Source organism: Saccopteryx bilineata, chromosome 3 (assembly GCF_036850765.1).
Source record: "Saccopteryx bilineata isolate mSacBil1 chromosome 3, mSacBil1_pri_phased_curated, whole genome shotgun sequence".
Classification (NCBI taxonomy): Eukaryota; Metazoa; Chordata; class Mammalia; order Chiroptera; family Emballonuridae; genus Saccopteryx; species Saccopteryx bilineata.
In genome coordinates this window covers 150,530,467-150,548,123 of record NC_089492.1, presented here as the reverse complement: position 1 = coordinate 150,548,123, position 17,657 = coordinate 150,530,467, and the positions used below count along the sequence as shown (strand labels likewise).

At 48.1% G+C, this 17,657-nt stretch overlaps 1 protein-coding gene across 10 annotated transcripts in view; it reads left to right on the top strand.

The window, feature by feature from the left end:
• The window catches only part of KANSL3 (KAT8 regulatory NSL complex subunit 3), a 63,477-nt gene extending 58,906 nt beyond the window's left edge, over positions 1-4,571 (top strand). For 9 of the 10 annotated variants that reach the window (XM_066267750.1, XM_066267752.1, XM_066267749.1 and 6 more), the window contains one exon: positions 4,164-4,570. In XM_066267750.1, coding sequence (XP_066123847.1) covers positions 4,164-4,277 — 114 coding nt within the window. In that variant the 3' untranslated portion in view covers positions 4,278-4,570. Of the gene's footprint in view, positions 1-4,163 lie in introns of all 10 variants that reach the window. The other variant, XM_066267759.1, reaches the window with a different exon arrangement.
• The last annotated feature ends 13,086 nt before the right edge of the window (positions 4,572-17,657 follow it).

Below are 17,657 nucleotides of genomic sequence, written 5' to 3'. Positions count from 1 at the left end.
AACCCTGGGCTTGCCTGGTCAAGGCACATATGGGAGTTGATGCTTCCTGCTCCTCCCCCCTTCTCTCTCTCTCTCTCTCTCCTCTCTATAATGAATAAATAAAATCTAAAAAAAAAAAATTAAAAAAAAAAAAACAACAATAAGAAAACACACACACACACACAAAAAAAACAAAAACAAGTATTAGTTATGGAAAAAGTAAGTATAATTAAAACAAGACAATGATAGGGAAAAAGCAGAATAATTAATGCCCAGAGAATGAAGTAGTGAGTTAGGAGGTTACAATTAGGAACACTCTTAGAAGGCATCAAGAAATATGGAGAAGCCTGACCTGTGGTGGCACAGTGGCTAAAGCATTGACCTGGAACGCTAAGGTCGCTGGTTCAAAGCCCTGGGCTTGCCTGGTCAAGGCACATATGGGAGTTGATGCTTCCTGCTCCTCCCCCCCTTCCCTTCTCTCTCTCTCTCTCTGTCTCTCTTCTCTAAAATGAATAAATAAAATCTTTAAAAAATAATAATAAATATAGAGAAAAGAAGTAGAAATAATACAATTAAGAATCTTGGAGAGCCTGACCTGTGGTGGTGCAGTGGATAAAGTGTCGACTTGGAAATGCTGAGGTCGCCGGTTTGAAACCCTGGGCTTGCCTGGTCAAGGCACATATGGGAGTTGATGCTTCCAGCTCCTCCCCCCTTCTCTCTCTCTCTCTCTCTCTCTCTCTCTCTCTCCCTCCCTCCCTCTCTCTCTCCTCTCTAAAAAATGAATAAATAAAATTAAAAAAAAAAAGAATCTTGGAGAGAAAAATTAAGGAAAATATTTTTAAAAAGAATTTCTAGGAATTAAGAGAAAATAGCCTCAGTTTGAAAGGGTATTGTTCTAAATAACCCACAAATACTACAAAAAAGAAACAAGGAAAACCCACATCTGGACATTTATAGTCAAAGAATTTTAAAAATTTTTAGGGGGAGAGATGAGAAGCATCAGTTCTTTGTTGCAGCTCCTTAGTTGTTCACTGATTGCTTTCTCTTATATGTCCTTTGGGCTCCAGCAGAACGAGTGACTCCTTACTCAAGCCAGCGACCTTGGGCTTAAGCTGGTGAGCCTTGCTCAAACCAGATGAGCCTGCGCTCAAGCTGGTGACCTCAGGGCTTCGAACCTGGGTCCTCAGCATTCTAGTCCAATGCTCTGTCCACTGCGCTACCTCCTGGTCAGATATCAAAGAAAATCTTAAAGGTGCCCAGGAGAAAAGCAGATCCACCATAGAGTTTGAACCAGAATCAGACAGATATGAGACATCTCAAGGTGAATCTTTTGAATTCAAGAAATTCATTGATGAGTTTTATGTATTGAAGGAAAAGGGCATAAAATTTAAATGTGAGAGCATGATGAAAATGTTCTCAGGCATACAAGGCTTCAGAAGTCTGACACCCAGGACTCACTGAAAGTATTTAGAAATACTCAGAAACAAGTCTGACCCAAGTAGCAAGAAATATAATTGAGGGTAATTAAGTATCTTTCTAAAGTTTATTGTTAAATAAAGATCAGTCACTAAATATAAGCTATCTCTAGAACTATAAAATCTAGTCCTGGTGGGGTACTCAGTTTGTTAGAGCATCATATCAATAAGCCTAGGCTGCGGGTTCAGTCTCTAGTCAGGGCACATTCAAGAATCAGCCAATGAATGCATAAATAAGTGGAATAACAAATTGATGTTTCTCTGTTTCCTCGCCCACTCCCTTCTCTCTAAAATCAACACATAAAATTTAACAAATAGAAGTAAATTCTAGATAATATTAACAGTTGGGGCTGGGGCATTGAGCAAGAAATAAAAGGATATGTATATGTAAAGCATGCTGAAGCTCTTGTCCTGTGGGAAGATAGTAAGCTGACAGGTATATGAATCTAAGTGGATTAAAGCATTGGTAACCATACTAAGAATAAAAATAGAATGTAAGCCTTTTTTTAAACCAGCAAAACAAAAATACTTGCTATATCTACTGGTAAGTTAGAAGAAAATGGAAGGAAATACCCTAAACAAGAAAATACAGGCTCTGACTGGGTGGCTCAGTGGATAATGTCGACCCAGCATGCCAGAGGTCATGGGTTCAACCCCTAGTCAGGGCCTATATGAGAAGCAATCAGTGAGAACACAACTAGATGGAACAATTGAGTAAAACAAGTTGATGATACTTCTCTTTCTCTCAAATCAATGGAAAAAAATACAGAGTAAGTGTAAACTTTTCACTCAAATATGTACATACAGAAAAGTGCATAAATAAAAAGTGTAAAGTAAAAGTACAGTGTGATGATTTTTCTAAATAACCCACAAATACTACCACACCTCTCCTAACCCAGAGAAACTAACCTCTTTACTAACTTCTACTAGAGATTGGTTTTGCCAGTCTTTTGTTTTTAAACTTTATAATGATGATGCCTGACTGATGGTGGCGCAGTGAAGAGAGCGTTGACCTGGGACGCTGAGGTCCCAGGTTCGAAACCCTGAGGTTGCCAGCTTAAGCGCAGGCTCATCTGGCTTGAGCACAGGCTCGCCAGCTTGAGCGTGAGGTCATGCTTCGAAATGATCCCATGGTCGCTGGGTTGAGCCCAAAGGCTAGCTTGAAGCCCAAGTTCACTGGCTTGAGCAAGCGGTCACAGGTTTGGCTGGAGCTCCCCAGGTCAAGGCACGTATGAGAATCAATGAATAAGTAAAGTGCCACAACAATGAGTTGATGCTTCTCATCTCTCTCCCTCTCCCTTACCCTCTTTTTTTCTCTCTCTCTAAAAAAAGAAAGAAAAAAAATATATATATATATATATATACTTTATAATGATGGAATTGTACTTTTTTGTACATCAATATGTGAGGTTCATCAATGGTATCAGTAGATTGTTCTTAATGTCTTATAGTAATTTCATTGTATGACTGCATCACCACATGATAGTTCCCAGTTTTGGATTGTAATTAATGCTGCTGTGTACATGCATTTTGGTGAATACATGTACCCATATCTTTTGGTGGAATGTAATTTCTGGGTTCATAGGATTTGCTATGCTGTGTTTTCATTTCTCTTTTTTTATACAAAGATTTTCTTTTTTTTAAGTTGAGATATTGACAACGTAATGATTCGACATATGTATATATTGAGAAATGACTGCTATACTAAGGATAGTTAACATTCATCACCACCCATAATTACAACATTTTTTTCCTGTGATGAGAACTTAAAATTTACTCTCTTAGTAATTTTCAAATATACAATAACATTTACCCTCTTAATAACTTTCAATGATATGATAAAGTTTACATAAAGTATGGGAAATTACTCTGAGAAGACATAGAATCTTCGCCCAAGGGCAGATGATTCAGAAAATAAAGAAAAACCTTTAACAATCTTTTAAGACAAATAATTCAAGAAAATCTTATCATTTAACAGAGAGAGTGCCAAATTCTAGTTTTGTATCAGTATATTTGATACTAAAGCTCTTTCTGAAAATTTTTTTTTTTTCTTTTCATTTTTCTGAAGCTGGAAACAGGGAGAGACAGTCAGACAGACTCCCGCATGGGCCCAACCGGGATCCATCCGGCACGCCCACCAGGGGCGATGCTCTGCCCACCAGGGGGCGATGCTCTGCCCATCCTGGGCGTCGCCATGTTGCGACCAGAGCCACTCTAGCGCCTGGGGCAGAGGCCACAGAGCCATCCCCAGCGCCCGGGCCATCTTTGCTCCAATGGAGCCTTGGCTGCGGGAGGGGAAGAGAGAGACAGAGAGGGAAAGCACGGTGGAGGGGTGGAGAAGCAAATGGGCGCTTCTCCTGTGTGCCCTGGCCGGGAATCGAACCCGGGTCCTCCACACGCTAGGCCGACGCTCTACCGCTGAGCCAACCGGCCAGGGCCTCTGAAAAATCTTATAAATAAACCCTTCAAACCTTAGCCAGCCTTGACCATTCAAAATTCCTTTCTGAAAACTTTCTGTACATATACATCCCTCATGGTATAACTTGTCATGGTGGCAAAAATAAACATGTTTAGTAATAGACCCCAAATATTTCATTACTATATAAAAAGGCAAAAATACATAAAGTTAAAATTCTGCTTGTAAATAGTTTATTTTACTAAAAATGATTTAGGAATTGAATGAACATCAAAATCTTTTTTTTTTTTTAGGTGAGAGGAGGGGAGATAGACAGATTCCCGCAAGCCCCCAAACAGGATCCACCTAGCAACCTCTGTCTGGGGATGATGCTCAAATCAAGCTATTTTTTTAGCGTCTTAGGCTGACACCTGGACCAATGAGCTATCCTCAGCACCCAGGGCAGACATTTGAACCAACTGAGTCACTGGCTGCAGGAGGGGAAGAGAAAAGGGGAGAGAAGCAGATGGCCGCTTCTCCTGTTTGCCCTGACCAGGAATCAAACCTGGGATGTCCATACGCCAGGCCAATGCTCCATTCCCTGAGCCACCTGGCCAGCTACTCGCCTCAATTATTTAACTCAATTTAGAATCAGTTCAAGATTTTAAGTTACCTAAGAGTCTTTGAAACTGTCTTCCAGTTCACATACTATAAAAAGTATGATTACCATTGAAATAAAATTTGTCAGAATAATGATTCAGTTTGGTTAAACATAACTTTTTTATAATCTTAAACACTAAATAGAAGTGGTGCTAGATTATTTGATCAGTGAACCTATTATGTCTTTAGAAAGAGCATATCTAAACATAATGAAGTATGTGTACTAAATGCTGATTACTCAGAGAAGACATGGTGTTTTTTTTTGGGTTTTTTTTTTTTGGTTTTTTTTTTTTTTCTTGAAGCTGGAAACGGGGAGATACAGTCAGACAGACTCCCACATGCGCCCGACCGGGATCCACCCGGCACACCCACCAGGGGCGACACTCTGCCCACCAGGGGGCGATGCTCTGCCGCGACCAGAGCCACTCTAGCGCCGGGGGCAGAGGCCAAGGAGCCATCCCCAGCGCCCGGGCCATCTTTGCTCCAATGGAGCCTTGGCTGCGGGAGGGGAAGAGAGAGAGAGGAAGGAGGGGGTGGGGGTGAAGAAGCAAATGGGCGCTTCTCCTATGTGCCCTGGCTGGGAATCGAACCCGGGTCCCCCGCACGCCAGGCCGACGCTCTACTGCTGAGCCAACCGGCCAGGGCAGAAGACATGTTTTTGTTAAATCTGTTAGATTAGCCTCTTTTGCAGAGGATTTATATAAATTTGTGATACTGAATTCTAACATTTGGGTTAATTTGTATTAGAATGCCTTTTTTCTGCATTGAAAGTATTAGAGATCCAATTTTGTTAATTTGGAGTGATTTTGAAAATAATTCAATTTATATCAACTCATCTCTAAAATAATTAAATCTTGCCTGACCAGGCGGTGGCGCAGTGGATAGAGCGTTGGACTGGGATGCGGAAGGACCCAGGTTCGAGACCCCAAGGTCTCCAGCTTGAGTGTGGGCTCATCTGGTTTGAGCAAAAGCTCACCAGCTTGGACCCAGGGTTGCTGGCTCAAGCAAGGGGTTACTTGGTCTGCTGAAGGCTCATGGTCAAGGCACATATGAGGAAGCAATCAATGAACAACTAAGGTGTCGCAACGAGAAACTAATGATTGATGCTTCTCATCTCTCCATTCCTGTCTGTCTGTCCCTGTCTATCCCTCTCTCTGACTCTCTGTCCCTGTAAAAAAAAATAATAATAATAATAAAATAATTAAATCTCAAGGTAGAGGTCCTTTAATAGCTCTGTTATCTAATCTAATTTGAAAATACCATCTGAAAGCATGAAAATACTACATACTCAGACATGTAAACATACAAACAGGCCTTGTAATTTTTTTTTAAATTTTATTTATTTATTTTTTACAGAGACAGTGAGTCAGAGAAAGGGATAGACAGGGACAGACAGACAGTAACAGAGAGAGATGAGAAGCATCAATCATTAGTTTTTCATTGCGCGTTGCAACACCTTAGTTGTTCATTGATTGCTTTCTCACATGTGCCTTGACCGCGGGCCTTCAGCAGGCTGAGCAACCCCTTGCTGGAGCCAGCGACCTTGGGTCCAAGCTGGTGAGCCTCGCTCAAACCGGATGAGCCCGCACTCAAGCTGGCGACCTCGGGGTCTTGAACCTGGGTCCTTCCGCATCCCAGTCCGACGCTCTATCCACTGCGCCACCACTAGGTCAGGCAGGCCTTGTAATTTTGATCCTAAATTTCAGCCATATGTGAGCACACACAAAAAAAATTCAGTTTTGAATGTGTTATATCAAAGAACTGTTTGTTCTCTTCCCAGTGGTATGAATTCTTAATTGATTTGAGCTAACAATGTACAAACAGGAAAGAGTGACAACTAGATGCTCCATTGTCACCAATAGCAGCAAGATCTCTATAAACCATCAAATGCATTTGGTCACCTCCCATGGCTCCCTTGCTAATTGGTGTATCATGTCTGATTGACATGGCACCTAGGTCACATGCCTGCTTAGAACAGCAAGGGAGCCCTGGCCGGTTGGCTCAGCGGTAGAGCATCGGCCTGGCATGCGGGGGACCCGGGTTCGATTCCCGGCCAGGGCACATAGGAGAAGCGCCCATTTGCTTCTCCACCCCCACCCCCTCCTTCCTCTCTGTCTCTCTCTTCCCCTCCCGCAGCCGAGGCTCCATTGGAGCAAGGATGGCCCGGGCGCTGGGGATGGCTCCTTGGCCTCTGCCCCAGACGCTAAAGTGGCTCTGGTCACGGCAGAGCGACGCCCCAGAGGGGCAGAGCATCGCCCCCTGGTGGGCAGAGCTTCGCCCCTGGTGGGCGTGCCGGGTGGATCCCGGTCGGGCGCATGCGGGAGTCTGTCTGACTGTCTCTCCCCGTTTCCAGCTTCAGAAAAATACAAAAAAAAAAAAAAAAAAGAACAGCAAGGGAGCTTGTGAATATGATTTATTGTAGCCTGTACCTTGGGAGGATGGTTCATAATGTAGGGGAGGGCCAAAGCAAAGGGGCTTAAATGACTTGGAAGAATGTTGGGTAGCCATCAGTGACAGACTCCCCACAGCACTCTGGGTGTTTATGATCAATGTACCCACCCTCATTCCTCCTGTGGTCAGTGGAAACTGGCTCTCCTAGGGAGGACAGGTCACATATCTACCAAATTCCACGATGTCCGATTTGACTTCCCCTTGCTTCCTGTATAAGCATAAGCTTGACAAGGCCCAACAGTGGGGTAAAGAAGCCTGCAAGGACTGCCTTTGTAAACTCCAGCATTGTTTGCATACAATGACAGGTTTTCTCTAGAGAAGACTAATCAGGTCTCCTTGGCCCCAGTTCTTGAATGTAGCTGAATTCAAAACTATATTTCCTGAAAATTCAAATTCACTACCTGGCAAGCTTTCCTCTCCTTATTACAAATCAGAGGCCTAACTTCCTGTCAGGACAGAGTCCTTTGCTTACCAGTGAGAAGGAAGCTCAGGGCACTGTGAGCTCCTTGCCTTCAGGGCTGTTCCTAGGCAGTGGTGGAGTAGAGATTCTGGCCACCAGAGATCAGTATCCTTGGCATTGGCCATGGAGGGTTGTTTCGTTGGCTGTTAGGCAGCTCAGCTCAGCACAAAGCCCAGTGAGTACTCTCAGTCATTGCTTATTCGGCAGAGCAGCAAGGCTCAGCCTGACACCACTGGTGTGGCTCTGCTGCCTGGAATCCCTTGGCATTTGAGAATATGCCCTTGATCTGCTGGCTGGGGCCCCTTGACATTCACCACAAAGGACACCTGGATGGCTGGTGATATTTGAGTGGCAAGTAGCAGACATTGTGTCCAGCTGACTTATACTCAAAAAGGGATCCAAGGGGAGGATTCTGGGAATGCTTCAGACTCTAACAAAGATTTGGGGTACTCCAGGGCCTCCCTAGAGCATAGCCTTGACCCTGACTCAGCTCCATGAATCCAATTAGATGGTGCCCAGCCTTGGCAGGGACTAGGTTATGCTGGACCTTTCTGGAGATGGCCATGAGCTGTCTATGGCAACCAACTGTCTATTGTTGACAGATGTCAACAATCAAAAGCAGCATTTGGGCCCTGGCCGGTTGGCTCAGTGGTAGAGCATCGGCCTGGCATGCAGGAGCCCCGGGTTTGATTCCCATTCAGGGCACACAGGAGAAGCACCCATCTGCTTCTCCACCCCTCCCCCTCTCCTTCCTCTCTGTCTCTCTCGTCCCCTCCCGCAGCCAAGGCTCCATTGGAGCAAAGTTGGCCCAGGAGCTGGGGATGGCTCTGTGGCCTCTGCCTCAGGCGCTAGAATGGCTCTGGTTGCAACAGAGTGATGCCCCAGATGAGCAGAGCATCGCCCCCTGGTGGGCATGCCAGGTGGATTCCGGTCGGGTGCATGCGGGAGTCTGTCTGACTGCCTCCCCGTTTCCAACTTCAGAAAAATACAAAAAAAAATAATTAAAAAAAAGCAGCATTTGATCATAATAACCAAGGTTCAGACATCTGTGAAGGGGAGTATGTCTAGGAGTCTACAACAAGGTAGATGTATTACTAGAAGACCATCCAAGAGTCATGGCACCAAAAGGATGTTACTGGTAAAACGAGACCTTGATTCTATGTCTTGAAGGAAAACATTCAATTAAGAGGCAAAGTGCAGCCTGACCAGGCGGTGGCGCAGTGGATAGAGCATCGGACTGGGATGCAGAGGACCCAGGTTCGAGACCCCGAGGTCGCCAGCTTGAGCGCAGGCTCATCTGGTTTGAGCAAAAAGCCCACCAGCTTGAACCCAAGCTTGGCTTCAGCAAGGGGTTACTCGGTCTGCTGAAGGCCCATGGTCAAGGCACATATGAGAAAGCAATCAATGAACAACTAAGGTGTTGCAATGAAAAACTAATGATTGATGCTTCTAATCTCTCTCCGTTCCTGTCTATCCCTCTCTCTGACTCACTCTCTGTCTCTGTTAAAAAAAAAAAAAAAGAGGCAAAGTGCAGCAAGTAAAGAAAGGATTTATTGGCCATGCAGAAAGAAAAGTCAGAGAAAAGGGGACCTTGGAGACAGGTTTAGGAGGTTAGCACAGGATGGGTCGCCACTGCCCACCACTCCCCTGGTTGCAGGTCTTAAAGCTCAGAAGAAAGAGGCAAGGAAAAGCACCTAGGGGAAGAAAAGGAGGGGAAAGGCACAGGTGTGCTCCCTGAAGGGCCAGCATGCTGGGTCCTCTGAGGGGTTTTTAACCCTTAGGTTTAGGAGAGGTCCCAGGGGAGGATCTCAATAGAATATTCACCAGCTCTCCAGGTGTGTCCTGTCAGAGTTATGGTCTCCATTGATTGGCCGGTGCCAGGGCACTGGGTCATTAGTCAATGTGGCTGGTCCTGAGATCAGCTGTGGCCTGCCTTGTTCTGCTTTTGCTGCTTTTCTGGGCCTGGAGCTGAAACACAGCTGAGGCCTACATGTAAGCCCTCAAAGGGTTTACATCTGGCTCTCCTGAGGGCTCAATGCTTAAGGGCTATTCTCCAGCCCCCTTGTTCACTCCCCTGCTAAGGGGTCTAGCCTGTGTACCTAGCAACATGCTAGTGGAGGAAGGGTTACCCTGCGGGCAGGGTTTCCGGTTTCCCAGTGTTGCCCATTGCTAGGCACCCGGGCCTTTCCGCCCTGGTGATCTTCTGTGCCTGTCCTACAGCCTGTGCTCTTGTTTAACTGCCTACCACAGATGCAGATTTATCCAAAGCCAGACAGGAACTGTCACTGGTTCAGGGCTTTAATGCTGTGAACAAGTGCAACTCGTAATTGACCAGGTCCTGAGGGAGAATGGTGGGGAACGAGGAAATGAACACAGAGAGACAAAGGATGGGGTTGGGAGGTTTCTGTAGGCTGATGACCTACAAGAGCCCAGACATTTTCAGTCAGCTTAATAGTGCAGAGAACAAAGCCCTTTGCATAACAAGGAAGTTTCCCAGACAGTCACATTTCTGAGGTATTACCAGGAACTTACTCAAGAGTGCATAACCATTTATCAAGCATAACAATCCCCCCCCCTTTTTTTTGTATATTTCTGGAGTGAGAAGCAGGGAGGCAGAGAGATGGATTCCTGCATGCGCCTGACCGGGAACCACCCAGAAAGCCCACTAAGGGGTGATGCTCTGCCCATCTGGGGCATTGCTCCATTGCAACAGGAGCCATTCTAGCACCTGAGGCAGAGGCCACGGAGCCATCCTCAGCGCCTGGGCCAACATTTTGCTCCAATGGAGCCTTGGCTGTGGGAGGGGAAGAGAGAGATAAAGAGAAAGGAGAGAGGAAAGAGAGAGATAGAAAGGAGAGGGAAGAGTGGAAAAGCAGATGGGCACTTCTCCTGTGTGCCCTGGCCAGAAATTGAACCCAGGACATCCACATGCCAGGCCAACGCTCTACCGCTGAACCAACCGGCCAGGGCAAGCATAACAATCTTAACCTGTAGTTCCTCAAATGAAAGGTAGGAGGAAGGGAATATAGATTACCTTAATCAACTCAATCAAACAAAGAATGTGGAGAAGGGTTAGCCTTTGGCTTAATCCTTAGACTGCAAGGACCAGTGTCAGTTAACAGCCTGTCTCCCACACTCTAACACTTGGAATCCTACAGCCAGTGGCCCTCCAGGGAACCACAGGTAGACTTGTCATAAGTTGTTAGGCTGGTGGCTGGGTTACAATGGTGGGCACTTGGCACTGAGGTTGGACTCAGCTAAAAACAGACAGGGATGTTTTTCCACAGTTCCAATTGTCAAGAACAAGTTTGCAAGTTACTTGGAAGGCTGCTCTTGTGACCCCCTTTCCATAAAAGAGCAGAGAAATATCCCTTCCAAGGACCCAGTCATACTAGATTAGGGTCTCACTCTTTTTTTTTAATTTTTAATTTTATTTATTCATTTTTAGAGAGGAGAGAGGGAGAGAAAGAGAGGGAGAGAGAGGAGAGAGAGACAGAGAGAGAGAAGGGGAAGGAGCTGGAAGCATCAACTCCCATATGTGCCTTGACCAGGCAGGCCCAGGGTTTTGAACCGGCGACCTCAGCATTTCCAGGTCGATGATTTATCCACTGCGCCACCACAGGTCAGGCTAGGGCCTTACTCTTATGGCCTCATTTAACAATTATCTCCTTACAGGTCCTAATTCCAAATACAGTCACATTGGGAGGTTAGGGCTTAACATATGAATTGGGGGTGGGGAGTGAAACAGTTCAGTCCATAACAGCGGCCAGGAGGCTGGGAAGTAGGGAAGAGGATTGTTAGGACTGGCTTACGCCACTCATGTTCCACTATTCCTGAGATGTTGCTGTGGACCCATTTGGACTCCTGTTAGCAAGGACAATGGGGAATTTGGAATGATTCTTTTAATTTATTATCTACTGACTTCCTCCATACTCAAGGACACAGGTCCCATCTCAAAGCATTGCAGTTACTCAACAAGTGAGACTGAGGTTGTTCCATTCCCACTCCTCTCGGTGTTGATCACAGGTTATCCACACAGCCCATGAGGAAAGACCTTTTTTGGGGGGCAGAGACGGGAGTGGGGAAGCCTGCCAGGATTTCTTTCAAGAAGTTACCTCCATGATTACTATCCAGGCATTGACTCAGTAGCTCACAGGTAAGTGGTGTTCCACCTAGGCTTCTAGGATTAGGCTCCTGCCCAGGCTCTGCTCCCCCACAACCCTTCCTCACTGGGAGGGAAACCAGACAGCTCTGCATAAGACCTGCAGCTGAGAAGTGGCAGTGAGACCTGAGTTAGCCCATCATCCTGCAGCTAGTCATCACACATACACAGCACCCAGATGGCAACCCTGCAGGTGAGCCTGCTCCCTGCCCAGGGCCTTGGCAGACATTGTCAATCAATTGCACCACTTTTGCACTGAGTCAGCCCAAAGCCACAGAAAATATGGTCAGTCAGAGCTGGTACCTGGGTGAAGCTGACTTGCCATTTTTGACCCAGACACAGGACCCAAGGGTTAGTCAGAGCCAGGCAGGACAACAGTGGGCATCACACACTGGAATCTCAGAAGTCCTGAGGTTCAGGGCAGGGGCATCAGACTGGCCATGCAGGACTGCAGAAAGAGCTGATGATGCATGTTTGTTCAGGACCCAGTTGAGCTCTTTTTTTTTCTCCTTTTTATTAAATGAGAGGCAGGGAGTCAAAGAGACAGACTCCTGCATGTGCCCCAACCAGGATTCACCTGGCAAATCCTCTACAGCGTGATGCTCTGCACATCTGGGGCTGCTGCTCTGTTGCTTGGCAACAGCTATTTCAGTGCCTGAGGTGAGGCCATGGAGCCATCCTCAGTGCCCGAACCAACTCGCTCTAATTGAGCCATGGCTGTGGGAGAGGAGGAGAGGAGAGAGAGCAAAAGAGAGAAGGGGGAGGGAGAGGGGTGGAGAAGCAGATGGGAGCTTCTCCTGTGTGCCCTGATTATGAATCAAACCTGGGACTTCCACACGCCAGGCAGATGCTCTACTGCTGAGCCAACAGGTCAGGGCCTACCTGTAGCTCTTAAGGTAGAAATTACTTCCATGTCACAGATGAGGACATGGAGGCCAGGGAAGTGTTTTCAGCTGTTGTCACCATGTGGTCCACTTGACGGACATACTTCCTCTAAGGTACAGGCTAGTGCCTCGGAAACACAGGTAGGCACAGGACAGATCATATTCCCTAAAAACGTATCCTGGAGCTGAGACCTGCTGGGAGGGAAGCAGGGGGAGGCGTGTGCTGGCAGATGTGGGCAGGGCCCGGGGGCCAGGGATGAGGTATTGCTGATTCCCTGGGGGTGTGAGTCCTCTCACTTTGCCATTGTGGCACCACAAACAACAGAAACAACAGAGCTGGAAAGACATGAGCCATCAGGAGCCAGCTCTAGCTCACACCAGCACCCCCCCCCCCCCGCCGCCGCCTGTGAGCTGGACAGGCTCTCTCTTGCCTTGGTGGCCTGAGAAGTCTCCCTGAACCCATGGAGGAGTTTATCTCAGGGCCTGTGCTCTAGCTTCCAGATCTCCTCCCACCCCACCCCCGTGATGCTCTCTCCAGTGATGGGGTGGACAGGTAGGAGGAATCCCAAGAATCTGAGATGATCAGAAGCCACAGGGGAGGAGTGGAAGTGGGAGGCACTCTCTCTTCTAAGACTCTACCCAGAAGCCCCTTTGCTCCCTGTGTGGGCCTCACAAACAGGGACGGGTGGTGGCTGCCACTTGCTGTGGGCAGGTGATATTGGCTTTGTGGGAGTGGCCAGGGATCCAGGGGGAGTCGGGAAGGTCTTCTGGAGACCAGGAATGTGTTCAGGGAGCAGGCAGGTCACTGCCCCTCACCAGACACTAGACCCTATCTGCACCTCTCTCTGGTTCACAATGCGTAACCTGGAAGTGACTAGTCTCTCACAGATTTGCAGGTGTGGGCCAGGGAGGGGCAGAAACTGCTGGGAGCCCATACCCATGCCCTGTCCAGCTCACCACCTTCTGCCCCTGCTGGCCTGTAAACTAGGAGACACTGCAAGGGCAAGCTGGCAATGACCTAGGTCTGCCCTGCCTTCCTGTCTGGAAGCCCACTGAGCTTTCCAGCACTGACATTCTGGGACTCATTTGCTTCAGAAACTGGCCCTGGCCCATCATGACAACAAAGAACAAAGGCTGCCACCTAATGCCTGAGCAGCACAGGACTCGGGGCTGAGTCCCTCAGGACTGGGACAAGTGGAGCTGAGGGCACTGTAACGAATGTGCAGGTACCCCGTCCAGAGGGGTAGCAGCCACTACTCAGCTCCAGGCAGTAGTCCCACATGGCCAGAACTTCTGATTTAAAAATAAATAAATAAATAAAAATTCTTGCCTGACCAGGCGGTGCCACAGTGGATAAAGTGTTGGACTGGGATGCAGAGGACCCAGGTTTGAGACCCCGACGGGGTCACCAGCTTGAGCGCGGGCTCATCTGGTTTGAGCAAGGCTCACCAGCTTGAGCCCAAGGTTGCTGGCTTGAGCAAAGAGTTACTCGGTCTACTGAAGCCATGGTCAAGGCACATATGAGAAAGCAATCAATGATCAACTAAGGTGCTGCAACGAAGCATTGATGCTTCTTATCTCTCTCCCTTCCTGTCTGTCTGTCCCTATCTGTCTCTCTCTCTCTGACTCTGTCTCACAAAAAAAAATTATTGATTTTAGAGAAAGAGGAAGGAAGGGGGAGAGAGAAAGAAACACTGATTTGTTTTTCCAGTATGTATGCATTCATTGGTTGATTCTTGTATGTGCCCTGACTGAGGATTGAACCTGCAACCTTGGTGTATTGGGATGACAATCTAATCAAATGAGCTAACTGGCCAAGGTCCAGAGTTCTGATTTTTTTTTTTTTTTTGACAGAGACAGAGAGAGACAGAGAGAGGGACAGATAGGGGCAGACAGGAAGGGAAAGAGATGAGAAGCATCAATTCTTCATTGCGGCACCTTAGTTGTTCAGTGATTGCTTTCTCGTATGTGCCTTGACCAGGGCTACAGCAGACCAAGTGACCTTGGGTCCAAGCTGGTGAGCCTTGCTCTAGCCAGAAGAGCCTGCACTCAAGCTGGCAACCCCGGGGTCTTGAACCTGGGTCCTTGGCATCCCAATCCAATGCTCTATCCACTGCACCACTGCCTGGTCAGGCCAGAAGTCCAAATTTTTGTGAGATCTTTTGATTTTTTTAAAAAAAGATTTTATTTATTGATTACAGAGGGGGCAGAGGAATGAAAAGTATCAACTCATAGTTGCTTCACTTTAGTTGTTGACTGCTTGTCATGTGCCTTGACTGGGTGAGTCCAGGGTTTCGAACCAGTGACCTCACTGATTCAGATCAATGTTCTATCCGGTTGCGTCACCACAGGCCAGGCTAGATCTTTTGATTTTTACATGCTGGCAATGTTATAAAAACATTTTTTTTAAAATCACATGGGGCCCTGGCCGGTTTGCTCAGTGGATGGAGCGTTGGCCCGCTGTATGGATGTTCCAGGTTTGATTCCTGGTCAGGGTACATATGAGAAGCAACCATCTGCTTTTCTCCTCTCCCTCTCCTCCTTCTCTCCCTCTTCCTCTCCCACAGCCAGTGGCTTAACTTCGAGCATCAGCTTCAGGCACTGATAGCTCAATTGATTTGAGCATCTGCCCTAGATGGGGTTGCCGGTGGATCCCCATTAGGGCACAGGCAGGAGTCTGTCTCTCTATCTCCCCTCCTCTCACTTAAAAGAAAAATCACATGGGTTGCCTGACCTGTGATGATGGAGTAGATAAAGCATCAACCCAGCATGCTGAGGTCACCAGTTCAAAGCCCTGGACTTGCCCAGCCACGGCACATACAAGAAGCTACTATGAGTTGCTGCTTCCCACTCTTCCCCACACCATTCTCTCTCTCTCCTTTCTCTAAAATCAATAAATAAACTCTAAAAAAATTACATGGGTCAAACCAAACACATCTGCAGGCCACTGTCTATAGACTCTGGTCTTGAACCTAAACCCTTTCTGAGCCATGGAAATTTCTCACCTGTGGGGGTCCCAGCTACCCCTTTCCCTCCCTCCCTCCCACTGCCAGCCTCAGCTGTGCCCACCAAAATCCCTCCCCTGCAGCCCCTCTAGAGTGGGCCTCTTTCCATACTTCCTGGAGGAGCTGACCCACCCACCGTGTCCAAACCCTGTAGTTCTCACTCCGAAGGTCATGCCATGAGACCAGACCCTTGCCTCTGTCATTGCCACTGTTGGCCATGGACCTACTAATTCCTCCTCCCCAACTTTTGCAGACTGCTGTTGGGTGTTGACTCAAGGCTTCCCACATCTTGGCCCCTTGGTCACTGACCTCCTCTCCTCCAGTGATGTTCTCTTCCCGTTGCCCCCACACATCACCTGCCTAGGTCCCTCACTCCCCGTCCTCCTCAGCCATCCCACCCAGCTTCAACCCCATGGCCCACTACTGCTGTCACTCTTGCACCACCTCAGTGCCCAATCCCGCTCTTTTTTTTTTTTTTTTTTTTTTAATTCAATTTTTAGAGAGGATGGAGGAGCAGGGAGCAGGAAGCATCAACTCCCATATGTTCCTTGACCAGGCAAGCCTGGGGTTTTGAACCAATGACTTCAGCGTTCTAGGTCAACTCTTTATCCACTGAGCCACCACAGGTCAGGCCCGCTCTTATTTCTTACTCTCCCAGCACAGCTCCCACCCGCAACTCCAACTTCACACCCAAGGTGCAAGGAGACTGCTTCTCCACTGCCAGTCTCACAGACACTCGTGCCACTAACCTCAAGTCAAGCCCGTGCTTTCCAGAAACCTCAGGGCACTGCCCAGTGCAGCCTGCTCCCTCTCCAGATCTCTAGTCCTCTTTTCCTGTACCTCCAGCCTCCAACCTCTGGTCCTCATCCTCACTAGGAAAACGAAAGCATCTGCCAGAGGAGTTGACACACACCCCAACCTGTGTCCAAATACGCTGCCTCTCTGCATCACTGTGAGGGGCTCCCTGCCTTCACCTCCAGCATCTAGCACCACCTAGAAGCCCAAGGCTCTTGTTAATCCCAAACCAGGACCCTCCTCTGCTCCTAGGTCACCCCAAGACCTGGAAGGCTCTATACACGCAACCTCAGTGCCCCCTCAACTGTCCCCTCACTCTGCTCCAAACTCAGAGGCATGGGCAGGCTGCCCTTCCAGGAGCCAGGCTTTCTTCTGCCCAGCCCAGATTGGTGACTGAAATTCCAGATCTTGGAGCTGTTTCCCCATTTGTAAATGAGGACAGTCCCTTCCCTGAGAGCTGTGAAGAGAAAATCCTGCTAAGCTGGTATAGCGGAGCTGCAGGGCACAGCACATGAGTTTTCAAGGAAGCATGACCACATTAAGCCCTGGGTGTTTGCTGATATCCCATCAAGGGCTGCAGCACTGTGCCCCAGGATCAGCTCAGGATGCAGTTACACCAAGCGATATCCACAGTCCTCAGAGAAGCCTCCAGAGGGCGCCACCACAACTCTAAGCAGCCTGTGCCCAAGTCCTCCCACCAGGTGCACCTGGGTATGCAAGGATGCTGTGGCTTTGCAGATGAAGGGGACCTCGCACACAAAAGGTAGCCTTCATCTCCCCTTACCCAGGGTACTTGATCCAGCACCCCTCTTCATCAACCACTGAGACTCCACAGGCTTGGAAAGGTGGGCAGTACATGGGTGGGGGGGGGGGGGGGCTGGAAGCCACGCAGCTATTCATAGCGACTTGGACTGGCATCTGGCAGCTTCCGGGACAAAGGGGTAGAAAATTGGGACATTTCACCCTGCAGAGCCTAAGAACATTCCCAACAGCATTGACCATCACCCTCTGACTTCCCCATTGCTGGCCCCAGCGTGGATGGCAGCTACCTCACCTGTGCCCATCTAAGCTCCTGCAGTTGGAGGCTGGACAGGATGGCCTTCAGCCCTGGAAGCCCACCTCCTGCTGCCAGACATGTTGAGTGTGCCTTGGCCTGGGGTCTGTCATTGTCACACTCAATGGTGGTCTTGTGTTCTTGGCCTCAGCCTGCTCACCTGTTAACTATGGGATAGTCGCACTAGTTGTCCCTCCCATGGTGGGGACGAAGGGCTTCTACATTGCTCACCTGTTAACTATGGGATAGTCGCACTAGTTGTCCCTCCCATGGTGGGGACGAAGGGCTTCTACCTTGCTCACCTGGACCAGGAAGATTCAGCAGGGGCCTGATCTGC